The sequence below is a fragment of the Cannabis sativa genome, chromosome X (genome assembly GCF_029168945.1).
Source record: "Cannabis sativa cultivar Pink pepper isolate KNU-18-1 chromosome X, ASM2916894v1, whole genome shotgun sequence".
Classification (NCBI taxonomy): domain Eukaryota; kingdom Viridiplantae; phylum Streptophyta; class Magnoliopsida; order Rosales; family Cannabaceae; genus Cannabis; species Cannabis sativa.
In genome coordinates, this window is record NC_083610.1 from 13,605,701 (window position 1) to 13,633,389 (window position 27,689).

A 27,689-nucleotide genomic window follows, 5' to 3' on the forward strand; every position below is an offset into this window, starting at 1 on the left:
AATGAGGTCTTATTATTATTTCATTTGTAGGACATAATAAACTCAATTAACATGCTTTGAAAGAATAAAATTCTCTCTTAGAGTTTCTTCTTTCTATCTAGTAGCGACTGGTTCTTAATTTTTCCCGGCCAGGCCCGCCAACCCTTCCTGGCCTTGTGCATGGCCTTAGTTAGGGGTTGGTGATCGGCTCGACATCGTGGGCATGAGGAACCTCCATCTTTGTCGATTGTTCTTTTTTGTTCTCCTTACATTTCTACTCCCAACCAACTTCTGGCGTTTGTTCTCTGATTGCTTGTCGTTGTGGAGTGGTATACGTGGTGGATTTGGGAAGATTTGTTGGTAGGGACTCGAAGCTTGCAAGCATTTGGGTAGTTCGCTAGTTCTGGCAAGTTGTGGGTTTGGACTAACATGTTTGGTTGGTTGGTGAGAGTCGGGTGGTGTGGGCTTGTGGGTGTTTTGTTAGGGTTTATAAAACACTTAAGAAATATATATCACAGATCTAATCATATTCCTAAAAGTGCTTTAATATAGAAAACCCTAAATCATATAAATCTATAAAGCCTTCGCTAAATTAAAGAAGAAGAAGTTGATAAAATATGAGCGGAAGCACTAACCTGAAGCCATTGTTGGAGATTGCAGAGAAGGTTTTGATCTTCCAAGAATACACTATTTTCTAGAGTATTTTCTCTGATGGGGAAGGAGAGAATACAGAAACCCTAGTGTTTCTTGGGGACCACTACCTATTTATAGACTCATCTTAGAATGAGTTTTGGGTATTTATAATTTGGTCCCTCAACAAATTATAAATTAACTTATGGTATCTACACATTAATTCCATGACACTTTAATACCCTTTTGATACCCATAACATAATTGGTCACTTAATTTTGTATCACACTTTATAATAGCATATGCATTATACATATGTGCCCACATAGGATTTTTAATCCAACAATCTCCCACTTGGGCAACATATGTTACCTGATAAATGTATAACCTTATGAGCTCAAAATTTGTTATTATGTAAAGGTATTTCAACAATCTTGTCCATCAACTATACCCATATAGGATCAAAGCGATTTTCGTCATATCAATCATGACTAAACCCATCAATGGTCACATATACAAATATAGCCAAATGACATAGATCAATCATGGATGTGTAGCATGGAAATTACATGCAATGTGAACCGAACATGCCTATTTCCAACTGGTCCTCCTTAAACCAAAGTGAGGTCAAACTTAAAGATAACAAAACAGAGTGAATAAACTGAAAACTTTATTTCTGATCAGAAAATAACCAAATACATAAATGTCTTAAACAAACATAAAGCAAAGAAAATACAAACTCCCACTAAATCATGATATCCTCAAGCAATACTACACCCATATGAGCAGTGTGCTCATGAAAGACCTTGGGTGGTAATCCTTTTGTGAGCGGATCTGCTATCATGGAGTTTGTCCCAATATGCTCTATGGAAATCTGTCCACTCTGCACTCTTTCTTTCACAACTAGGAACTTTATGTCAATATGCTTTGACTTGGATGAGCTCCTATTGTTGTTGGAATACAGCACTGCTGATTTATTGTCACAAAATATCTTAAGTGGTCTTTCAACATTCTCCAAAACACGCAACCTAGTGACAAAGTTTCTCAGCCATATTCCATGATTTGATGCCTCATAACACGCTACGAATTCAGCTGCCATAGTGGAAGAAGCTACAAGTGTCTGTTTGACACTTTTCCAAGATATAGCTCCTCCAGCTAACAAGAAAATGTAGCCTGATGTAGACCTTCTGCTATCTTGGCATCCAGCGAAATCAGAATCAGAATACCCTACAACCTCCAAATGATCTGACTTCCTGTATGTGAGCATGTAATCTTTTGTTCTCTGAAGATACCTCATAACCCTCTTTGCTGCTATCCAATGGTCCATACCAGGGTTGCTTAAATATCTGCCTAACATCCCAACAATGTACGCAATATCTGGACGCGTACATACCTAAAGATACATTAGACTCCCTACAACTGATGCATAGGGAATCTTTTTCATTTCCTGAATTTCAAGGCTGCTTTTAGGGCATTGTCTAAGACTGAATTTGTCTCCTTTAGCAACAGGGGTATCACCTGGTCTACAATCTTGCATGCCAAACCTTTTGAGTACTTTATCGATATAGCACTTTTGTGATAATCTAAGAATACCCCGAGAACGATCTCGACGTATTTGAATTCCTAATACAAAAGAGGCGTCACCAAGATCTTTCATCTCAAATTGCTTAGATAGAAATCTCTTGGTTTCGTGCAATAAGCCTATATCATTAGTGGCAAGCAATATGTCATTGACATATAGAACCAGAAATATGTATTTACTCCCACTGAACTTGTGATATACACAATCATCAATAATATTCATCTCAAAACCAAATGAGATAATTACTTGATGAAACTTGTGATACCACTGACGAGAAGCTTGCTTGAGTCCATAGATGGATTTCTTTAATTTGCAAACCATATTCTTTGGGTCACCAACCACAAAGTTTTCTGGTTGCTCCATATAAATTGTCTCATCAATGTCGCCATTGAGAAACGCTGTTTTAATATCCATCTGATGTAACTCAAGGTCAAAATGAGCAACAAGTGCCAATATTATCCTAAAAGAGTCTTTCGATGAAACTGGAGAGAAAGTCTCTGTATAATCAATGCCTTGTTTCTGAGTATAGCCTTTTGCTACAAGACGTGCCTTAAATCTCACCACATTACCATATTCATCCTTCTTGGTTTTAAGTATCCACTTACAACCAATTGGTTTTACACCTTCTGGTAATGGGACAACTTCCCAAACTTTATTGTCTTGCATAGACTTATTCTCTTCATCCATGGCATCAATCCACTTTTGAGAGTTAGAACTTTTCATGGCCTGATGCAAGTTGATTGGATCATCTTCCATCATTCCAATTTCATCCTCATGTTCTTGAAGAAATACAAAATAGTCATCTGAAATAGCATTTCTTCTCTCTCTTGTGGACCTCCTTAATGGCTCTTGTTCTTGAGGGTGTTGAATTCGTTCTTCTGGAACAATAGCCTCATTTTGATTTGGGAGTTGTTCAACATTGTCTTGTTGAGGTTCCGAATTCATTTCTTGATCAATGACAGGTGTGGAAGCCTGAACATTGTCTAAAATGATAGTAGGAACTGAGTTTGAATTCAATTCCTCCTCAAAAACAATGTCTCTAACCTTATTTCTCCCCCCAAATTCAACATCCTCAAAAAATGTTGCAGTTCCCGTCTCAAATATATTTCTGACAGTGGGATCATAAAACTTATAGCCCCTAGATCGCTCAGAATAACCAATAAAGTAGTTGCTAACTGTTTTGGAGTCCAATTTATTTTCATGTGGCCTATAAGGCTTTGCCTCAACTGGACATCCCCAAATGTGGAAATGCTTTAGACTAGGCTTTCGACCTGTCCAAAGCTCATAAGGTGTTTTTGCAACTGCTTTACTTGGTACTCTATTCAGAATGTAAGCTGCTGTCTTTAATGCTTCTCCCCAGAGGGACTCAGGTAAGGTAGAATGAGCGATCATGCTCCTTACCATATCCTTAAGAGTCCTATTTCGTCTCTCAGCAACACCATTCATGCTAGGTGATCCTGGCATGGTGTACTGTGGGACAATACCACATTCCTCTAGGAATTTAGCAAATGGTCCTGGACGTTGTTCACCTGAGCCATCATATCTACCGTAGTACTCACCACCACGATCAGATTTGACGTTCTTAATCCTTTTGTTGAGTTGATTCTCAACTTCAGCTTTTTAAGTTTTGAACACGTCCACAGACTGAGATTTTTCATGAATGAGATATAGGTACCCATAACGTGAGTAATCGTCTATGAATGATATAAAATATTGTTGACCATTCCAAGATGTCGTAGGGAATGGCCTACAAATATCTGAGTGAATCAATTCTAAGACTTCTGAAGCTCTATTGGCACCTAATCTCTTAGTTTTGGTCTATTTTCCCTTGATACAATCTACACAGACATTGAAATCTGTGAAGTCAAGAGACTCTAAAATGTCATCAGACACAAGACGCTCAATTCTACCTCTTGAGATATGACCTAAGCGTTTATGCCATAATGACGATGAATTTTCTTTATTTAATTTGCGTTTAGTACCTCGTGATTCCACATGCAAGGTTTCATTATAGGATGCAATTGTTTCTAGCAAATAAAGATTGTCATAAGTATTCAAATAACCAGTTCCAATAACATTTGAATTTAAAGACAAAGTAAACTGATTGTTTCCAAATGAACAACAATATCCAAATTTGTCCAACAAAGAAACAGTGTCTTTCAAATCCAAATAAAAACCAGTTCCTAATAACAATCTAAAATGCCCAATTGCTTCCACTTCTACCGATTGTCCATCGCCCACAAAGATGTATCTTTCACCATCACTTGGCTTTCGGTAGCTCAGGCAACCCTGCATAGAAACACTTATGTGAGTAGTAGCACCAGAATCTATCCACCAAGTGTTTCTAGGTACTGAAACTAAATTAACCTCAGAATAGACCAAAGCAAGATTAATACCTTTCTTTACACGCCATGCGTGATATTTGGCACAATCTTTCTTCACATGTCCAGGTTGGTTACAAAAGAAACAACCCTTAGAATCCTGTTGTTGTTTCTTTTGAACTGGACCCTTAGCAGCTTCATTCTCAAATTTCCTTTTCTTGCCCTTATCCTTAGGGGTAGTGGCCAAATGAGCACTTTCAGTTTTGTCTTTTTTTAACCTTTCTTCCTCTTGCACACAATGAGAAATAAGCTCGTTGAGAGTCCATTTCTCCTTTTGACAGTTGTAACTAATTTTAAATTGGTTAAACTGTGGAGGAAGCGTTAACAAAACCATGAGTACAAGTACATCATCTGAAAGCTCAATCTTAAGTGTCCTTAATCTTGAGACAATATGATGCATTTCCATAATGTACTCCCTTACATTTTCTTGACCCTTATACTTCATGTTCATTAAAGAACCAAGAAGTGTTGTCATTTCAACCTTATCGTTTTTAGCAAAACGTTCCTCAATTTGTTCAAGGAAATTCTTAGCCATAGTAACCCCTTCGGATTCGGTGCCCCAAAAGGCTTCTGGAATGCTGTGTTTCATAATCATTAGACTCATGCGATTTGAACGATCCCACCTCTCAAATTCCCTTTTATCATCATGGGAACTTTCCTTAGTGAGAGGTGTAGGTTGTTCATTCCTTAGTGCATGATCTAAATCCATACATCCCAGAACTATAAGTAGGTTCCTTTTCCAATCCTTGAAATTGGTCCCATTAAGCATAGGAATAGAATTAATGTTAGCAGATATTGAAGCAGCAGAAGATGAACTAGCTGAATATAGAACAAATAAAACAAGCTCACATTAATATGCATAATAAAACAATAAATTCAAAAATTGGTTAATCCCATCTCAAGATACCAAACACACATTAATATCAAGTCTTTGGACAATAATATTAACTGTAAGCGGTACTCTTGGTGTAGCAATCAAATATAGACAATAAAACTGTGTCAAACAATAGGTTAATCTTTGGACTAACGTATTGCTTACACAAAATACCTTATAATTGTCACACATTTATTGCCACAGGTATGTTTGAAATCTAGCAAAATATTCACTTTCCTTTGGGCTAGTCAATATAAGCATCAATTACAAACGCACAACCATCCTAATATTTAAATAAATTAATCTACACAAAAGAGGTCACTTTGGCGACATATTATTTCAATTAATTTACTCAAAATATTAGTCATAAACCAACACCAAAATTTGAATTAAATTGTTTAAACCAAAATATATATATACTAAATTATACTGTAATATATATACATTATATACAACAACTAATTAATAAAGAAAAGAAAGAAAAAAAAATATTGATTCGGCTGGACTGAGCAGGGCCTTTATACAAGATCTATTAATTCATGAATATATAAATATATATATATATCTGAAACCATATATACAGTAATCAACGAATATATATTATCAAAACATATATGCAAAACATGCATGTGAGAGGAGAGGAGGGATTACAAATATGTATCCAAGCCAAAATTATTCTCACAGCTAGGGGTGTTCACAAAGTATCCGATTCAATCCAATCCGCACGATCCAATCCAATCCAATCCGTAAAATGCGGATATCCGCACTTGTGCGGATTGGATTGGATTGAAAAATCCAAAATCCGCACTTGTGCGGATTGGATGTTGTTTGACCTCAAAAAGTAACCGATCCAATCCAATCCGCACTTAATTATGCATATTTTTAAAAAATTATAATATATAATATATATTAATAAAAAAAAATACAAACTTCTTTTAGTAACATATTGAGTTGGTGCATTTTATTTATTTTATAATAAAAAACACAAGAAAAATAATTCTTATTCACATAGACACATACACATAAATTTAAATATATGTATACTAGCTTAGTTATTTTAGTAAGAGATACATATATATTTTAGTGTAAATCTAAAGATAAGTACATATATATTGATATATATATATATATATATTTATGTATATTGGTTTGATTTGTATATAAATAGAGATGGAAATAGATTATTATTGAAGATTAAGAAACAATAGTCTTTTTTTTAATTTTTTTTCTATGAAATATTAAATAATTTATTATTAAAAAAATAACCGATCCAATCCGCACTATTGCGGATTGGATTTAAACTCTTATGCGGATCGGATTAGATCCAAAATATAAAATCCGCACTTAGTGCGGATTGGATGTTGTTTGACCAAAAAAGTGCGGATTGGATCGGATGAACACCCCTACTCACAGCATATAAAACAAAATTTTGTAAATATATATATAAGAACCTATGGTTGCATTCAACCGCAAGAGGCATAATAGGTTATCAGTATATATATATATATCTTTCGAACAAAACAAAAAAGGAATCGGACCGAAAAATTGATTACTGAAGCCATAAACATAAATTATATATTATATATACATGATACCGTAAGTTAATATCTGAATCGTAATATGCATTACATTACATATTGATGGTCTGAAGCCAAGTAAAATCTAACAGTCACATCAACCACAATCAATAAATATATATATTGAAACTTTGATATAATCAATTAATCTGGAACCCAAAAATTACGATAACAGCAAAGAAAATTAACCATAATTTTCAAAATCCCCAAATTTCATAAATAAAATCATCAGATCTTCAATTAATTCAACAAAAGAGGCTCTGATACCACTTGTTAAGGTTTATAAAACACTTAAGAAATATATATCACAGATCTAATCATATTCCTAAAAGTGCTTTAATATAGAAAACCCTAAATCATATAAATCTATAAAGCCTTTGCTAAATTAAAGAAGAAGAAGATGATAAAATATGAGCGGAAGCACTAACCTGAAGCCATTGTTGGAGATTGCAGAGAAGGTTTTGATCTTCCAAGAATACACTATTTTCTAGAGTATTTTCTCTGATGGGGAAGGAGAGAATACAGAAACCCTAGTGTTTCTTGGGGACCACTACCTATTTATAGACTCATCTTAGAATGAGTTTTGGGTATTTATAATTTGGCCCCTCAACAAATTATAAATTAACTTATGGTATCTACATATTAATTCCATGACACTTTAATACCTTTTTGATACCCATAACATAATTGGTCACTTAATTTTGTATCACACTTTATAATAGCATATGCATTATACATATGTGCCCACATAGGATTTTTAATCCAACATGTTTGATTTGCGACTCTTGGTTTAGGGGTGTGGTGGCATTGGGGTGTGAGGTGATGTATAGGAGAATTCATTTGTTGGCGGTATTGATTTAGTGTTTGGTTTGTCTATATCTTATACCTGTTTGTGTCTCATTTCAACTTTTTTATAATGAAAATGGATACTTTCATTAAACAATAATACCAACCATTACAAAAGAAATGTTTCTCTAAGTGAAAAGGTGATCAGATAAAAAATGAGAGTTACGTGCTAAACAATGTGCAACCTTATTTTCAGATCGCGAAACAAAAATAAATCAACATTAAGAAGAGTAGATAATAAAACTTTGCAATCACTTTAATAAACTAAACGTAGAGGGAATTTGGAGATGACTTTAAATTGCTTGAACAATTACTAAACTATCAGTTTCAATAACAACATCACTCAAATTCTTCCTTTTAATCTAACTCAAAGCTTCCTTCATACCTGTTACTTCAGCAATAACTGGCTGAACACACCCCAAGTGATGAATAGTAAAAGCTTAAAGCAAGAAACCATTAGATTGTCGAGCCACTAAACCCACCCTAAAAGAATTTTTTGCTTAAAAAATAGCCCCATTGACATTTATCTTGATCTTATTATTATTTAGTTTAGACTAACGCTCAACACTTCTGTCTATATGATGGACAAGCAAAAGTGGATCAAACTTTCTGGATTGAGGAAACTTCCATTGATCAAGAACAAAACAAGCCAATGAGACTAAGACTATCGTTGAATTAATCTTTGAGTGACACAAAATATCATTTCATCTTTCCACAGGGACCAAGCAATCATTGTCACTTCCTCAACTAATTTTGTTTGTCTCTGAGATAAGATGGCTTGAAACCAACTACAAAAATCAACTTGGCCAATACCACCCTTATCGATAGAAGAAGGATTCCAACAAGAGTAAGCAAAGGGATAAGTAAAAAAAATATGAGATTTCGATTCAGGTGCTTGATGACAAAATAAACATTCCAGATTAATGAACACATGTTTAGTTTGCAATAAATGCTGAGGAAGAAGCTAACCCATAAGGGTTTTCCATAAAAAATGTTGGATTTTGGGCAGAACTTTAAGCTTCCAAAGGTACTTCCAAAAATCTTCTTCTATTGCTCAATGCCAATTAGCTTTTTATTCTTGGAGAAAATAATAGGCACTCTTCACAGAATTTTCTTTGGACCAATACCAACTATCACTTACACATGTGATACTTAGAGGAATTCCAAGAATGAGAATGTGATCCCTCTCATCAAACAAGTCACCAATAACTTCTTCATCCCATTCCCAACAACAAATCTTCATAAAACTTTGAACTTTTAAATTAGCCTGGGTGGGTGGATTGGATAAAAGGAGAAGATGAGTTCGAAAGCCAATGATCCGTGAGGATATCAGTATTACACCTTGAGCCTATACTTACTCTAGCACCTATATTCAATTAAATGTCGAGCTTCAAAGATACTCTTCCAAATAAAACTAGGATTATGGCCTAATTGAGCTTGAAGAATAGAGCCACAAGGGTAATATCTTGCCTTATAGATTGAGCTCGAGAAGTTTCATTCACCAAAAGCCTCTAGCCTTGCTCCTAATAAAGAGAGATTATAGTCACGCAGGCTACAAAAGCCCAAGTCACCAACAATTTTATGCTTACAAAGCTGAGACCAACTCATCCAACTAACCCCACGATAACAATTAGAGCCAGAACTCCACCAATATTTTGACATCAATCGTTCAAGTTAACTACAAGTTTCTAATGGTAAAAGAAAGACTAACAAAGCATAATGAGACAAAGCTTGTGCCACAGTCTTAAGCATAACCTCTTTACAAGCTTTAGATAAAAATTGCCCCTCCTAACTTTGATTCTTCTTTTGCATCTTTTCTTTGAGGAAACCAAGAATAGTAAATTTATTCTTATCCATAACCCAAGGCAAGCCTAAATACAAACTATTAGTATTAGTAGGAGAAATTCCTAAGAGAGAACAAATTCTATCACAAGTCACAGGTGTATTAGAACTAAAGAAAGTCGATGACTTAGCAAAGTTGACCTTTTAACCTAAAGCTTCCTTAAAGATACGCAATAGACGCAGAGCATTATGAGCATCTCTATCATTAGCACGACAATAAATGTAACTATCATCAATAAATAACATGTGTGATACTACTGGAGACCCCCATGAGCCACTTTAATACCTTTAAGATCACCTCGACTTTCAATTGATGGAGAAGGGATGAAAAACCCTCCACACACAACAATAACAAATCAGGTGAAAGTGGATCACCTTGATGACCACGCCTCGGCCTCAAAACCTGACCACCATGAACAACATTGTATTGCACTGACGTAAGAGTACAAAGAATTAGGTCCACAAAACGTTGATCAAACCCCATGCGAATCATCATTGCACCAAGAAAATCCCATTCAATAAGATCATAGGCCTTACTTATCTGTTTTGTTTCTGTTATTATTTTTATGTTTCTTTTACTTTATAATAACATTATTGTTTTATTGCCTTGCTAGATTAGTAGGGATTTTTATTTATATGAATAATGGAGTGGAGTTTGATCCCCATTGGGTGATCGGTGTGTTGTTGATTAGCTCGATCTTTTTTTTTTGGGGGGGGGTTGTGGGCAGGGACGGAGGGACTTTAGCCCATATGTAGGCTAAAGTCCTCACTCAAATATATACATCAATTTTTTTTATATGTAGATATATACATATATTAATTCACTTCACTCAATTTATTGAAGCACAATTCACAAAAGTCCTCACTCAATATCTTAATCATGATTCATGAGCCTACTCTCATTCTAATCAAGCCCATTTTAAAAGTAGTCCAATACAAATAATAAAAAAAATAATACTTTATTAAAAAAATAAAATAATACTATTGGCAATACTTTATTTTATTTTATTGAAGATGAAAGTTTGAAAGATACATTTATCAGTTATTTTTATTAGTTTTGACTTAATATTTATTCAAACCCTCACTCAATTAAATTTCTCGCTTTGTCACTGGGTGTGGGTCTTTATTTTTATCCTTGTCATTCAAATCTGTTTATTAATCCTATGTGTTGTGGTTTTCAAATCTCGTATGTTTGCTTGCCTCCTCATAGTTTGTTGTTTGCTATTAGGGCTGTACATCGGTCGGTTTGGGCGGTTTATCCTATATATTCTCTAACCCAATCTAAAGTTCGGGTTGCTAAAATTTAAGTGTAACCCGCCCAATTTAAAAATAAAAAATTCTATAAACCGACCAACGGTTTGGGCAGTTTGGTCGGGTTAACCCGCCCAAACCAGCAAATTTTTTTTTTTTTTAGTTTTAAAGTCAAAATTAACAAAAATTTTAAAAATAAATTAAAAATATCACATTCCACCAAAGTACAATACCATATATATGACTTTAAAACTAATAATTAAGTATATAACTTTATATTATTATATATTTAATCATTTATATTATATATAATAAAAACTAAAAAGTTTTAAAAAAAAAAATAAAAGTGCAAAATCGGGTTGGTCGGGTTAATTGGGCGGGTTGGACCTATTTTCAACCCGCCCAATTAACAGATTGGGCGGTTTGTAATTTTTTCGGGTTATTTCGGTTTGTAATTTTTATCGGTTTTTTCGGTTCGGTTTGGGCGGGTTATTCGGTTTAGGCGGTTTATAAATTTTTTTGTACAGCTCTATTTGCTATTGCTTTTTATTTTATTTTTGAATAATGAGTTTATATATTTTTTTTTAATTTTTGTTGGAAGATTTTTAACTAATAGTTATTGATGAGTACCGATTGTTGAATGTTCGTTTGGATCATGACTTGACTTGTTAGCCTATGTGGAAAATTTTTACTCTATGGGTTTCTATCTTCATGTAATTTTTTTTTTTTTTTTTGATTTAAGCGTTTATATATTACAACATGTTTTATCTGGGACTCGAACTCAGGACCTCCAACACTCACACACCCATGCTCAAGTGGTTTATCTTCATGTAATTCAACTATATTTAATTTGCCTATTAATGAATATTGTAGTTTATCTTTACAAACTTTGTTAGAAAAAACATACATTAATTTGAGTTGATAATATTTGAAGGTAGATTTCCATTATTATCCTTCAAGAGAGAGAGGAAGAAAAGCCCATAGCCACTAACAATCTTTACTTCCTCCAGCTCATTGTTTGCCATGTATTGTCGGTAAGCATTTCAAAATTTCGGGCATCCCCTCGAGGGTAGTTTAGGCATTTCCTATTTACTTAAAATCAAATCAATTCCTCTTTTGGACAAGTCATATAAGAATGTATATGGTTAATATTCAAGTCTTAATTCATCACCCGAACTATTATAATTATAGATATTAATTCATTAAAATAATAAAAACGTGTTAAGAGAACCACAGCTGTGTAGTCGTAGCCGAGCCGAGCCGCGGGATAGGTGGAAATGAAACTGGCTAGGGTTGGTGAATGACCGGCTATTACCGGTAATAGTAACGTCAAATCCCACCAACTCCCCCACCGATCACTCCGGTAAGGGGTCACACAGAGCTTAGCTCTATAAATACCGAGTTAACAAGATGGGAAAAGTTGCCAGTCGTTGAGTTTCGGTGAAGAAGAAAGGTCTGGGTTGAGTGAGAGCACCATTTTTACAGATCTACGCATTATACAACTTCCTCGCTCTTTCCTTCTTCCATTTCAGGTACTGTTTTTCTCTTCTCTACTCTGATTTTAGCTCAAATCTCGTTTGTATAGCTGAGAATACAAAATTTGTTTTCATTTCCAGTATGTGATTATGTTATGGTATCAGATCTGGCTTGTTTGATTTGGCATATTTGTGTTGGAGATCTGATTATAATGTGTTTGAAACGTATTATGAAGTTGAATTTGAGAAAGTATGATGAAGAGTCTATATCATTTGTCATTTTTAAGAGTATTAGCAGATCGATCTGGTTAGATCTCTGTTTCTTTTGAAGTTATTTGTTTCGTGTTTTGAAATTAAAGAAAAAAGAGAGAATTAATTTTGAGTTAGTCAGATAACTTGTCATTGTATAACGGAAAGCTGTTATTATTCTGACTGTGATTTGTGCAGGCTTTTATTCTTTTTCACTTTGTTTTATACATTAGATTCTGGTTCGTTTTTCTCTGCCCTTATAGCTCTTGATGAGTATATGAAGAGCATTTTGTAAAGTTTAACGACAAATATTCAGGCTCTAATGGATTTCGTATTGTTTTTTGTTGAGCTTTGTAGTTCATTTATTTTTGTTTTGTATTCATTATTCTTAGCATAGGAGTGTGTAAATATATACATGTTTGAATGTCGGTGGTTATGAAATAGTAATTTCTGAATGAATATTTTAAGCAGAGAAAGTTCTTTCGGCTCTGACTCGTTTTCATTGTATCTATATTTAAACGTTTGGTTGTTTTGATTTCAGATATAAAGATGGAGACCTTCCTATTTACCTCCGAGTCCGTGAACGAGGGTCACCCAGACAAGCTCTGTGACCAGATCTCTGATGCCGTGCTTGACGCCTGCCTTGCCCAGGACCCTGACAGCAAGGTTGCCTGTGAGACATGCACCAAGACCAACATGGTCATGGTCTTTGGAGAGATCACAACCAAGGCTAATGTAGATTACGAGAAGATCGTCCGTGACACATGCCGTTCTATTGGATTCGTTTCTGACGATGTGGGTCTTGATGCGGACAACTGCAAGGTTCTTGTTAACATTGAACAGCAGAGCCCTGATATTGCCCAAGGTGTCCATGGACATTTTACCAAGCGCCCTGAGGAGATTGGTGCTGGTGACCAGGGCCATATGTTTGGTTATGCTACTGATGAAACTCCTGAGTTGATGCCACTCAGCCACGTCCTCGCCACCAAGCTTGGTGCACGACTTACTGAAGTCAGGAAGAACGGCACCTGCCCCTGGTTGAGACCCGACGGCAAGACCCAAGTGACAGTGGAGTACTTCAATGAGGATGGAGCTATGGTTCCCATCCGTGTCCACACCGTTCTCATCTCCACCCAGCACGATGAGACTGTCACAAATGACGAGATTGCTGCTGACCTTAAGGAACATGTCATCAAGCCAGTCATCCCCGAGAAGTACCTTGATGAGAAGACAATCTTCCACTTGAACCCTTCAGGCCGCTTTGTCATTGGTGGTCCACACGGTGATGCTGGTCTTACTGGCCGTAAGATCATCATCGATACCTATGGTGGTTGGGGAGCTCACGGTGGTGGTGCTTTCTCTGGAAAGGACCCTACTAAGGTGGACAGAAGTGGAGCCTACATTGTCAGGCAGGCGGCCAAGAGTATTGTTGCCAGCGGGCTTGCTCGTAGGTGCATTGTGCAGGTCTCTTACGCCATTGGTGTCCCAGAACCTTTGTCCGTCTTTGTTGACACTTACAAGACTGGAAAGATTCCAGACAAGGAGATCCTCGAAATCGTTAAGGAGAACTTTGACTTCAGGCCTGGAATGATCACCATCAACCTAGACTTGAAGAGAGGCGGCAATGGCAGGTTCCTGAAGACCGCTGCCTACGGACACTTCGGAAGGGATGATGCCGACTTCACCTGGGAGGTTGTGAAGCCCCTCAAGTGGGAGAAGCCACAGTCTTAAACTCTTTGAGCCACAAACTCAGCTGTTGAGTTGTCTTGAATATTTTGGTATTGAATTTTAATAATTGTGTGTTTGATTTGCTGCTGCTGCTGCCGCGCTCCTCTTAGTTATGCAATAGCTTTAATATGTTCTAATATCATCATACTGAAGTGAAGATGCTCTGTTTTTTTTTTTGAAGTTTATATTTTATTTTATTGTAATGTTTGTTACCATATATCAGTGTCTCTGAATTGAACAGAATTTTCCGAGTTGATGGCACTGGTGGTAGTAGTAGTAGCTGTTGTAATAGTAGTAGTAGCAAATTTGCAGAACTATACTGAAATGGCAACACTGAAATATTATCTCGTGATGTTTTTCTTTATTGAAAACGACATTTATTTGAATGATTATTATATCTCTCTGTCTATATATATATATATAATATATACACAGCACATTATGGTAAAAATGTTTAGTACCAGGACTCATTAGACATGGTATTTTCTTTCTTTTGACTGACATTTATTTACTTATATTGACAAATTCTTATAACTGATAAACTTTCATTTATGCCTATTAAAAGAAAGTGGCACAAGAGACAACATTCTGTTCTGTCAGTTGGATAAATCATCATAATATTTCAGCCAGCTAGTGTCGTTTAGTACAGCTTTTTCTCAGAGATAAGAAGCTCAGAGAGTTTGTTTGTTAACGTGTTACGAGAAGAGTACCACAGATGCCATAGTCTTAATTTGCGAACTTTAGATATATATTCAGAAGATGAAGTAGATGTGTGAATTGATGATATGCTACCAAAACAATAAATATGTGTTGAGTCAATACTTGTCTAAATGAGAGTCCTTATATTTGATATTTGTAATATTTTAATGAACATTTTATCATTATACTATGATCTATTAGTCTCATCTATATTGTAAGAATAAATCAAGAGTCGAACCACATTAACTTATATGTAAGTCATATATATACATTTGATTGTTTTTATGAGATTTATTTATATTGATGTGTGTATATTGAGTACCTGAGATGTCTCGTACCATTGCTTTGCTGTAAAGGTAGAGAGAAATTGACAAGATTTGTAAGGTGGTTGAGGAAAATTCCAGAGGTGGACATAATGTCTTCTTTTCTACTGGTCAAGTTCTTGGAATTTTTGTGCAAGGATGAGGGAGTGACATGGTGGAGAAGGGCTTTGCCCTTTGGGTCCTATATGTTGGTTGGTTTGGTGTCTGATCTAATGTTCTCTTCTCTTGCATTGGTTGAAGCTGAGGGGTGCTTCTTTGCTAGTATATGATATTTTTGGACAAATAAATGTGCTCATGGCACTACCAAACAAGCTAGGCGGCCTTCAGAACATGTGAGAATATATTGTCATTTTCTAATGATGTACTTGTTTCTACTCACTCATTTATGTGATGATTGAAAGTTTCCTGACTAATCAATGATTGAGGGTGAACAGTGTAATTATTAATTTGTTGAGCATGTGTCAAAATGAGGAGCAACTTGGTAAAGCAATTTCGACACTATTTTCTCTTACACGCTCTCCTTAGTCTTACCATGCTACACTCTTTGCCGACAAATTGGTGATCACACGAAGAATTACCAGTGAAGAGTTTAGATTACCAAAAACACGGTCCTTTGTGCCCAAGTAGCTAGAAAATAAGCGCCTAGACTAAAGTCTCTACCAATCCAAAATATAGGAAAATATACAGAAATAAAAGTATGAAGAACATTATTTGTAAGCATAACTAGATTCTTCTAGGCTCTAGTTTGGACAAACTCCACCATGGAGAAAAGAATCCTGCATAAAGTTTAAACAATCAGAGAAAAGAACTATATCAAGCTAGTTCTGAGAGGCAACGGATATAGCATTTGTTGTGAATCAATCAATGATTTAAGATGAAAAAGCAGTAGATCAACAAACACACACTCAAGAACAAAACTATCAAAGAATAACAAGAACCAGATAATAAATTAAAGCAGTAAATCAAGAAAAAAATAAAACTAAGATTTAACGAGTTCAAACCATGTGCAATACTCTACATCTTGATTAGAACAACAATAGTCATATCTTTACTAATATTGTTTTCAAGTATACAAGAATCTTTCAAACTTTCACAGAGATTACAAGACGAACTTTCTCTCTCTCTCTCTCTCTCTCTCTCTCTCTCTCTCTCTCTCTCTCTCTCTCTCTCTCTCTCTCTCTCTCTCTCTCTCTCTCTCTCTCTCTAATCTTACACAATGACGATTTCTCTCAAGCTGTCAAATGATCTGATACGCATAGATTACAAAGGTGATATCTATATATAGGTTTGAATTGTTGCTAAAATTAGCTTCGCTGATATCGTTGCTAATTAATGCTGCTTTAAAGTCTCCAAGTCAGCTCCAGCAACACATTTTATGTCAGCTCTAATAACATGCTTTCTGTATGAACTATCCAGACGAGTTGATTCGAATCTGATGATCCGGATGAGATCAGACTTTTCGGGTGAGCGACTTACTACAAGCTATCTAGAAGTATGTCCCAGATTGATGACAACCTATTTGGAAAGACGATCCTTACGGATGATAAGCTATCTGGAAGGACCATTCAGACTGGTCATAGATTTATGAACAAGCTATCCGGAAGGTCGCCAAGCTTCCTATAACTTCTTTTTGGATTAACAACTAGCTTTTCGGAAGACGAAACTCATAACCATAACCAACAATCTCCACCTTGGTTGCAAGTTGAAGTTGCTTGACAAATCGTTGTTAGATGTTGTTGTTCCCTAGCTCCTTCCAGGCTCAAATGACTCCTATCCCAATCAGCTTCAGACAATGCTCAAATTTACTACTCCACACAACCTTAGTAATCATATCTGAAAGATTATCTTCAATCAGTACTTTGTACTTTCACATGTCTTTGTTATTTGCTAAATGTGTGATGATTTTTGAATATGTATGAATTTATATTGAAACATATTTTTTTTGTTGTTAATTGTAGTTATAAATTTTGAGTCTTCATTGTTGGTCTAACTTAGTTTGTTGTTTTAATGGGAAAAATCCAAAAGGATTGTCATCCGTTAGACAAACATAATAGTGTTAGATCTCGAGAGATAAGTATTTGTAAATGCAACTTCTAGTTATACATCAAAAGACGACAACTTAGACTAGTGTTTACAATATAAAACAATGAAGAGATTAATAAAATAAGAATAACTTTGACTCTCGCCTACCGGGACATCGTTGAATTCTTATTTTAATCGAAATTATTCTTAAATTTTTCCTCTTAGCTTTTTCATTTAGAATTTGCTTTGATAGTATATCATTGGATGAATGGTTTATAAATCATCTGCTTATGATGTCATTTTTTTCTTCTATGAAATTGAATAGCGCATATGACTATATTCCTGACATTCTATCCCGAAATAATATAAATCATCGATCTCAAAAAATCTCCTACTTGTATATGTTTACTTTAGAAAAATTAGACTTAGAGTTAGATTAGTAGTGGTGGTCCAAGAGAAAATAATCACTCATTATATATTTGTTCTATCATCTTATTCGACATAAGATGATCCCAGTGCCTCTGTTGTATTGACACAACCGATGAGGACAATACCATTTAGATTCTTAGACAGAAAGTCACGGTACATTATCGTAGTGGAAGGGTTTCAAGGAACTCACCCTGTTATGACTTGAAAGACACTTGTGACAAAATCCATTGTTAGTTTAAACAAGTAATGGATTGTCAGAATAAAGAACTAAGAAGTAAAGCCAAGAAAACTATGTTAAAACTATTCATCTGGAGTAACCAAAAGTTTTCTATTACAAGGACAAGAAAGGAAATTTTGATGATTAAGTCTATTCAATGGACTCAACAAAACTTCATGTTCCTAGTATTATAGGTTTGAGTCTATCTAAACCAATGACTTATGGTATACCTGGTAATTTACTTACTCTAGTGCAAGCAACTTACTTTAGTATGATGCTGGAGCATTTTTCTATTGGCAATCTATAAAAGCTTCTCGAAAACTAGACATAGATTTTATTTATCTAAGGAAAAGTTTCAATTATTCCAGAAAAGATAAGGCCAAAGAAAGAATTCCTTAGGATCAACAGTGAGAGGTCTTAGATATGCTTTGCTATGCATTAGACCAGACACCTGCTGTTGAGTGGGAGCAATGAGTTGGTATCAAATTAATCCAGGAAAAGAACATTGGAAGACAATTAAGTAAAACTTAAGATCATAATAAGAGGAACTATATGTTAGTTGATAATGGTGGTATTTTAATACTCTTACACTACACCAAATCAGGTTTCTAGACTTGCATTATTGCTAGAAAGTCTGCTGATGAGATGGTGGTTACTCTGGGGGTGGAACAGTAATTTTGGAGAAGTGTAAAAATTTATCTGGAGTCTCTAACTCTACTAGTGAGACTGAATGTTAAAGTTATAGGAAAGATATTTATTCAGTCTATGGAAAGTTCTATGCAGTTTTTGGCATTGTACCAATAATGAATTAATTACTAGTGTTACTTCCTGACTAACACAGAAGTAGTTGCCAAAAGGTAAAGAATCCAATATCCTTAGAGGAGTAGACATATAGAGAGAGGAATTTCACAATATCAAGGATTTTGTGATTAAGGATATGTAATGGTGGAGAAAGGTTGTATTGAATACAAACTGTCAGATCCTATTATGGAGAGAATACTACATACTACACTTGATTTGGATATCAAAGTGTTGAGATTATTTGAAATGCACTTTTGATTTATATTAGTGCAAGTGGGAGCTTGTTGGGTTTTGTGCCCTAAATAAAATCTATTTCAATATAATCAGATTTGCTAATTAATATAAGATTAGAAATTGTTTTTATGTTGCATAATTCACACGATTTATTTCATGATTATGATTAATGTATATATTCTATTAAGTTTAGAACATATATAAATATATATATATTTGTTCATGATTATAGTATCGTCAGTACAGTGGAATATAATCATGATTATATGTTCAAAAGTTTAATTCTCATGATTTGTCAGTTCACTGAATTTATACTGGCATGATAATTGGCGATAAGGTATAGTTACACTTTGGATAAGTGTTATGTCCTTTTCAGGGCATTGTCAAAGTATACCTGTATCGGATGTATGGAGTATACATTGGAAGGGACCGATATTGATCTTGGATAAGATATCATAAACTTACTGTTATATCTTTTTAAGTCAATATCAATGTTTGATTTTAGGTCTATGGATCTTAATCCTGATATGGTTAGGTTCAACTTAGCTGTATTATTTATGTTCTTCAAGTTGTTCGTGGAAGCTAACTAATGGTTCTGGCGAATATTTACATATTGAGAACATGGTAGTTCAATTGAGTGAGAGCGCTGATCATAGATATGGAATCTATAGCTTCTTTAAGTATTTAGAAGTGAAACGATGATTTCTTTCGAGCTTGGCTGAATAGAGATAAATGATTGAGGCCTAGTTTCAGTAATTATATTAGTTTACTGAAGTATCATTTATAGGTAGCTAAGTGTTTTAAGGATAAAATACATTGAAGGGTAGAACGATAAATTTATCTCATATTCAGTGTAGATCATCTATAGAGGATCTTTGACTATTAGGATTGTAACAATGGATAATCATAACGTATCTATATCGTGGTACATATAGAGCGTTCTATATAATTGAGAGTGCTATTCAATTCCAAGTCTATAGTGGCGCAAGGCGGAATTAATAAGTTAGGAAATTTACTTGATGAATTCTAGATCTACTTATTGAAAGCTCAGTTATATAAGTCCATGGTCCCCTCACTAATTGAGATAATACTACTTGCAGACTCATTAAATTGATTTTAATTAATCAATTATAATTTTAAAATTAGACTATGTCTTATTTAAGATTTTCACTAAGCAAGAGCTTAATTGTGAAGAAAAGAGGTTTTGGGGTCAATTTATTAATTAAGAGACTTTGTAAGGTCTAATTAATAAATTATATAAATGACAATTTTATTTGATAATTAATTATAATTATTAAATAAATAGTTTTGGCATTTGTAGGATTGAAGTGGAAAATATGGTATTATTGAAAGACGAACAAGTGGTTGAAAAAGTGGCAAAATTCTAACTAGAGATTGGTCCTTTAGTGGCCGGTATTTTTGCCCAATATTTTATTCTTTTTTTAATCCATATAATTCAGTCTTAATAAGCTCTAGTTGAAACACCATAAAAGGAACATGATGTTCTCAGCTTATTCTCTTGTCGACTTGACTATTCAACCTAGATGAGAGAATTCCTTCCATACATAGCAAGTCAATTACTATAGTGAGTAAGACGGTAGTAACTAAACCCGAAGGAGAAAGAAATCCAGGTTCAAATCTTAATAATGCTCTGCGACAGAAAAGAATCAAGGGCTAGAGATCTTGAACGGAAGGAATCTTTATATTCCGCTGCAACCTATAAGGTTTTCTAAATTCTTATTTATTTAATTTCATTGTTTTAGAGATATTTATATTTAGAATTTTAATTCAACATACTTTTTAATAAATTTAGTTCATGGTAAAATATTCCAACGTAAACTAATCCACTTCCAACAATTTTCTCAAAACCAGGTTTCGTTTCCCTAAGAGCAATTGTGAAACCAGTCCACCATATAATAAATATTGATCAAAATCTCAAATTTAGAAAGATAAAAGTGAAAAGCAAAGAAACAACAAAGAGAACATATCGAAAGTTGCACAAATAATAAATTAGTATTATTAAAATATGTCATTAATTAACATTATTGTATCCAAATAAGAGCTTCGTTCTACACCAAACCAAACCTCGATTTCTTTTTTTTTTTTTTTTTTTTTATGACAGTCTACAACGCGTACAACAAACAAACAACAGCTTTCTACGATATATATAAATATAACATATATTATATAAGGGAGGCGAGGAGGAGAACCATTCCTCAGCTTGTTCCAAACTCCAACATTTCCCACCTGAATGGCTGGAATACATACAACACTTCAGGAGAGCTCTTAAAAAGAAGGGCTACGCAAACACAGACTGCAGCGATTGCAACCATTGAGAGCATTGCAGGCCTATACACCACGGATCTACGGCTTGTACCGTATGCCAGTTTTCGATCACAAAGTCCGCACGGACGCTGAATACGTCTCTGCTCAGACCTTCCTATCTCAAAGGTGGTGGTGGCCGTGGTGGTGTTGGCCAACTCATTTTGCTTCTGGTTTGCGCCACAGTGCTTTTGATCACCAGGAATGTCAACCACTACGTGCCCACTTCCAGAATTCTTGTTAATTTTCCTTTGGATAAGGCGGATGTAGGTGTAATGGCCTCGCAAGCGCGCATAATCTTCGGGTGTAGAGCCTGTGCTGTCACGAGCACTCTTCCAGGCTTCAATTCCCACCTGTAATACCAACCAGGTTACCATTATTAGCAAACTAAATGTTGAAATGATATGAAGAAGATGATCATAACATAAGTACAACAAACCTACAAGTGAACTAGCATACTTGAGTTTCACAATCATAGGCAAAACTTAAGCATTCAGACTAATAAAATTCAAAATGAGAAAAATAGTGAAATGTCCTCAAGATGATGTTTGGAAATATCCCATCATCAATTTCACTTTTAAAAACAAAAGGAAAAATAGAGTATGGTTTCTCGTGTAGTGATAGCATCTGAAGATCCATATAGAATAATATGGTGATCCCACAAAGTGCCAAAAGTATATTGTGTGGGTGATAATTGAAGACCAGTAAGTTTATATGTGGATTTATTTCTTTTTTTAGAATAATTGTATACATGGATTAAGTCGATAAATTTTACCATTCCAGGATCACTGGTTAATGCATCTAGTACATCCTCTGAACCATCTTTTCCAGCTGCAATGTGAAGCGGAGTTAAACCTCCCGGGCCTGCGACATCGGGTCTAAATAAGAAGTTGGAGCTGGGACCATGAGTAGCTGATTTTTCTTCAGATTCTAACTTTGATAAATCCTTAGGGGCATATTTCAAGAGGGCTTCTACTAAAGCCTTACTATTTCTTCTCACAGCCCTGTGAAGAAGACCTATTTCAGATAATGCAAGGTCAAGGGAACGATCCTCTCCTTCACCTATACTTCCATCAATTAGAATGTCCAGTAGTTTTCTTACCACAGCACACCAATCATGGTCCACAGAAAATTCCATAATCCACTTGAAACGCTTTAAAGAGAAGGGTTCTGCATTAGGATCCAATTCACCCAATCGAGATCTCAACTGACTTCTATGTAGAAGCCAGCCCATTTCGTGAATAAAATCCATTGCTTGATTGTAAGATTCTGGTTTTCCAATTCCGCCTACAACTGCATGGCTTTCAGTATATTCCAGTACACTCTCAAGCACGCGGATTTCTGAACAAACATCCTCCTCCGCAACTAGAAAAGGAAAGAAGCTGTTGCCAAGACCTTGATCTTCAATCTAGATAATTCAAGGAAAAAATATAATTAGCTTAAACAAGCTAAAATCATTAATCAGTATTGAATGAAGTAACAACAATATAGGAGCTAAGATGTTACAAAGCATAAGAATGAAAAAAATTACTCCCAGAACAGACAACTTTCAAGTAGTTAAGAGAGCATATGAAAGTGTGGGGTGGGGGTGTTCAGATAAGGAGGGTAGTGGGCAACTAAGTTTCATCTTTCTGTGTAAAATGGCAAAAAACAATCCTCTTGCTAACTACTACACCGCTCATGTCAAGAAAAAATTCTGATGAGGAATTTTACAGATAATTGATGTTACGAACCTCTTTTAGAGTTGTAAATGTCACCAAGATTTACTACTTCTAAACGTAAAGATTTAACCAAATAGGAAAACAATAGAAAATGGTGTTACAAATTCCTTATTGCCTTGACATGAATGAACTATATATGTGAGAAGAATCATAAGAAAACAACCTCTATAAATCCCCGTCCATTTGTAACGTCAATGGGACAAGAAAAACTGATGCAATGCTCGTCATGCTCCGAGTTATCCACACCATCCATTAACTCATGAGTGGCTTCCTGAACGAGATATTTCCCTTCTAGAGCACAGAATAACCTGCAAAATAATATAAAGGGGTATTTTAGCCTGTGTTCTAGCACACTAATCTAGTAGATCTAATCTAAATGATGAAATTAAATTATGGGTTCGGGTTAACAATCTTAATTTGTTTTGTTTTGTTTTTTTAATTTTTGAATTTTAGGCCCTGGCAGTTCAACTGGGAGACCTCCCAGTGATGCCAAGGTTTTTGAGTCTGGGGATTCAAACGTTGGAACAAACAAATGCCCACAAATGACCACCCCTTGGGGTTAGCACATATTAAAGAATGATCCTCTTCAAAGAAAATTAATACCTTGTGGTAGGCCGCACCAAGTTTGTACCTCTGACTAGAAACTGAGCTTTCTCAGATGCAGGTAGGGCAATAGGCTTGATACTTACAATCTTGCTGCAGTTGCTACTTCTGAGAGGCAAGGACGTGTCAACTATGACCTGACCTGCATCAAAAGAAATTTCAAAATTGTTAGAACTTCCACATTAGTCACACTAAAAGAATTACAGTCAGCTCAAACAAAGTATACTAAAGGACCACAAACCATTGCAAACAAAAGCTATTTGATGCTGGACCCTTATAAAGGTCCATCCAGTGCTCCAAAAAGTGTCGTCTGAAACATCCAGGAGTCTACTCAATTTGGAACTAATGTCATAACATAGCTGTGAAAGAGAACAGATAACTGTAAGGTTTCTCAAATTCTTAAAAAGAGGCAAACCGCATACACATACTCACGCCAAGGTCACACTAGCAGTTTTATGCAGACAAATCTTACTTCTTCCCATGCTGAATCAGACTGACGTAGATAAATGGTTAAAATGATACAACCAGGCTTGATGTAGCTTTCAATGTCTGACGGACTGTGTGATAACCAGTCAAGAATCTGAAAAGTTAAAAGGTAATATGATATAAATCTAATGAGGTGGGGAAACAAGTCTTGAAGATGCTTGGTTTGGCAGGTCATTACCTGTGCACGCAGGACGAGAGGAAAGTCATTAGGCTCTTTCCCGAAGAGTTTAAAAACAATTCTATCTGTGCGGCTCTGGTAAGAAAAACACAATGAACCAAATGTTAGAAAAACAAATCACATAAACCGAAAATCCCCAGACAGCAAAAAATAAAAACTTACCAGATTGGACCAACTCAGCCCAAACAAAATCAGATCACCTCAAATTAATAAATTAGGGAGAGGGGAGAGGGGAAAAGAATGGAGCACTTGGCTCATATAACATAAGCATTTGGGACAGTCACGGGTTATACCAAATTTATAAAAAAAAAAATCCTAGATCACTATGAACACTTACATGGGAGACTTTCCTGCATGCTCTTTGTGAAAACAGAAATTAAATAAATTAAAGTGTGGAATGAATGAAGCAGGAAATTTTTTCGGTGGAGTGTCTTCTATGTGTGCATAAGACATGTTTTGCTAAATTAATATACCTGAGCTTCTCCGTTTGAGCTAGAGGGTGACTGAGCAGACGCTGAATCTGAATTTGTTTGAGGTGGACTTGACTGGTGAGAGTCTTGCTGTACCCACGAAGGGCAATCAAGGGAGCTAGTGACCAAATTCGTAGGGGGGGATGATCTCTCTGGATCCTCAACCCCATCATCTGAATCAATATATATGTCATTCAAATCAAAATTGTTCATCTTGCTATGTCCTGCAGTACTGTCTCTTGCTTCTGAGTAAGATGGAGGGCTGTTTATAATGCTGGGTTTTTCGGAAGTGGCTTGTACACTTCCACCATTAGTGTTATGCAGATGAATGTCTTGTTGTGGAATTTCCGAAATAGATACAGCATGATTTTGTTTGGTAGGCCTTGGAGGGCCTTGAGAACCATTTGAAAGAAAAGCAGAAACAACTTCTGAGTTGCCAACTGAAGTCCCATCAGTCAGCAAATTTTGGGGGTCACGCAAGAGGCCTGCTACACTTTTTCCCCCTTGCTCACTTGTTTGGTTAGCAAGGCTCTTTAAAAGATGTGATAACAGATCCTGCTCCGTACTTTGGTCAGGTTTATTGGCTGCACAAAGTTAAAGTCACTCAGCTCAACATGAATTTAGAAAACCGAAGAAAGCAGAATATAAAGTATCAAAGGATCAACTGAATCCATGGTGTTGGAGAAAAAGTTAAAAAAGTCTTCTTTGACAACATGATTAGTTCATCCTTCGTTTGATCAAATATCACTCATACCTTAGACCAATTAAGTACTGCTAATCTCTTATTCATAAATTTTAATTCACTTAAAGGTCATCATATGAGTCTTATCTAGAAGATTTGATATTTGAGAGCAAAATCACAATTCACAAGGCAAAAAAAAAAAACGACTGGGTCAATTTATATACAATGACTAAGCAGAACAAATGAGTAGTGTAGCTGGGACATTAATTCATTGGAACCTACTATCATGCTTCCACATTGCAAACAAGATAAGTGCGAGGAGATATCAACCACACAAACAAACAAACAAATCCCACAGTGAATCACATTCTCGTAATTGGTTGGGGTGGGTGGTGCGTAAAGTCTACATTTTGGGGGTTTTGATAAGAAAGTCTACTTACAGTGCATGTTAGACAATATCCTCAGTAGACTTATTAACAGATAGCCACTAGTTTGATCATCACTTAGTGAATTTCCATTAGCAGCAGTATCAGGATTTGTCTTCCTTCTCCGTTTGTTGTGACCAGCTAATCGTCTACGACAACTTCTCTTCCCTTCATCGAACTCTTGAAGGGCATGAAACCTGGCAAAAGATTGATTGTTTATATGATATATTCAAAAACACAAACAATCAAAGTAATCAATAAAGAAAGAAGAAGAAGAAACTCACCGACTACACTGTTGACAAAATCGCTGCATAACGTTCCCCACAAGCGCCTTAACAGCCTTGGAATGCATTTCACAAACCTTGTGTCTTCTATGGTAGTCCTTGGCATTAGTCAGATCAGCTCCGCAATCCTCTACCTGACAAATCGCACGACTTGAAGTACCACCGACGAACTTGGTCTTCTTACCACTGTTTCCTTCCCAATTCACCATCTCCCTTTCAGAAGCCTGCTGATGAAGATGATGACCACGTCCTCCGAGCATTAGCGTTAGATTACCCGTTCCATCGTTCAAATTCTCGTCTTCCACCGTATTATCCCTTCTCCGCTTCTCCAATTCCCTCTTCCCTTTCTCAATCACCAGATTCCCCTCGTCAGAGCAAGAAGAAGAAGTGTTGGAGTTGGAGGAACCTCCGGCCGGGAAAAACTGCCTACCCATACCCTCCGACGGCACCGCCGGATTGACGGAACTAGCAATAAAAAGGTCCCCATCCCATTTCCATTGATTCAAATCCCACTCCATGGTCCTCTTCCTTACAGTAGTCAAATCCGCAGAGCTCATCCCGAAGAAATGACGAGGCTCGCCCCCAAATCTAGCCTCCATGGATGAAAACCACAAGTAAACCAAAAAGATCCAAATCCAACAATTGAAATTCCACTCAAGAATATTAGAAGAGCTAAAGAACAACACAGATCGGAGCTGAGAGAGGCCTATGCAACAAAAATCAAGGACTAAATAGGCCTAATCAGCTTCGGTTCTTCCCCAAAAGTAGAGAAAGTGTATAGCAACGCAACCATGATTCCAATTAAGGTCGACACACATAGAAGAATCTCAACTCAGCTCAGCTAGTAGAACAACAACATAGACACAATTAGACGAAACCTCGTCCTGTTCAGCTCTAAAACATAGCAAAATACACATCAAATTGGCACAGTAATAAGCACCTAAATCTGAATTCGAGAGAGAGAGAGAGAGAGAGAGAGAGAGAGAGAGAGCAGTACCAGATGATGAGAAAGAGAAAATCGATGGCCGCCGGAAGAAGGTGACAGTTTCCGATGTTGATGATGATGATGATGATGATTATGACAGTGACAGTGGTGATGATGGGAAATGTGAATTGTGGTGGTGCGTGTCGTGGGTGTGGTTGTGTGTGTGGTTGAGTTTGGGATGTATGTATGGGTATGTAATGTAATGTAACTATGTACTATATGATATCTAACATCCATTCACTCCAATCATCCTCCTCCCCTCTACTTACTCACCCTGTAATCTATTATGTATATTCTACAGTAAATAAAATTACAATATAATTTATTCATTCAATACAATTAAAATAAATAATTACAATATAACGAAGCCGTCGTCAGCTCATACAAACAGCGC

General features: G+C 35.8%; 2 protein-coding genes across 2 annotated transcripts; one reads left to right on the plus strand and one right to left on the minus strand.

The window, feature by feature from the left end:
• Positions 1-12,329: 12,329 nt before the first annotated feature.
• On the plus strand, positions 12,330-14,806 carry LOC115711364 (S-adenosylmethionine synthase 1). The gene is made up of 2 exons (XM_030639731.2): positions 12,330-12,494; positions 13,228-14,806. Exon 2 carries the CDS (start codon positions 13,236-13,238, stop codon positions 14,415-14,417), a length of 1,182 nt encoding a protein of 393 aa, XP_030495591.1. The 5' UTR covers positions 12,330-12,494; positions 13,228-13,235; the 3' UTR covers positions 14,418-14,806.
• Positions 14,807-21,133: 6,327 nt separating this feature from the next.
• LOC133032749 (squamosa promoter-binding-like protein 1) lies at positions 21,134-27,620 on the minus strand. Its single transcript, XM_061107056.1, has 11 exons — positions 27,308-27,620; positions 26,311-27,204; positions 26,042-26,223; positions 24,923-25,503; positions 24,450-24,524; positions 24,258-24,365; positions 24,027-24,144; positions 23,786-23,927; positions 23,346-23,490; positions 22,237-22,869; positions 21,134-21,814 (listed from the first exon to the last, which is right to left on the minus strand). The coding sequence occupies exons 2-11, from the start codon at positions 26,907-26,909 to the stop codon at positions 21,356-21,358; spliced, it is 3,042 nt and encodes a 1,013-aa protein (XP_060963039.1). The 5' UTR covers positions 26,910-27,204; positions 27,308-27,620; the 3' UTR covers positions 21,134-21,355.
• Between the last annotated feature and the right edge of the window lie 69 nt (positions 27,621-27,689).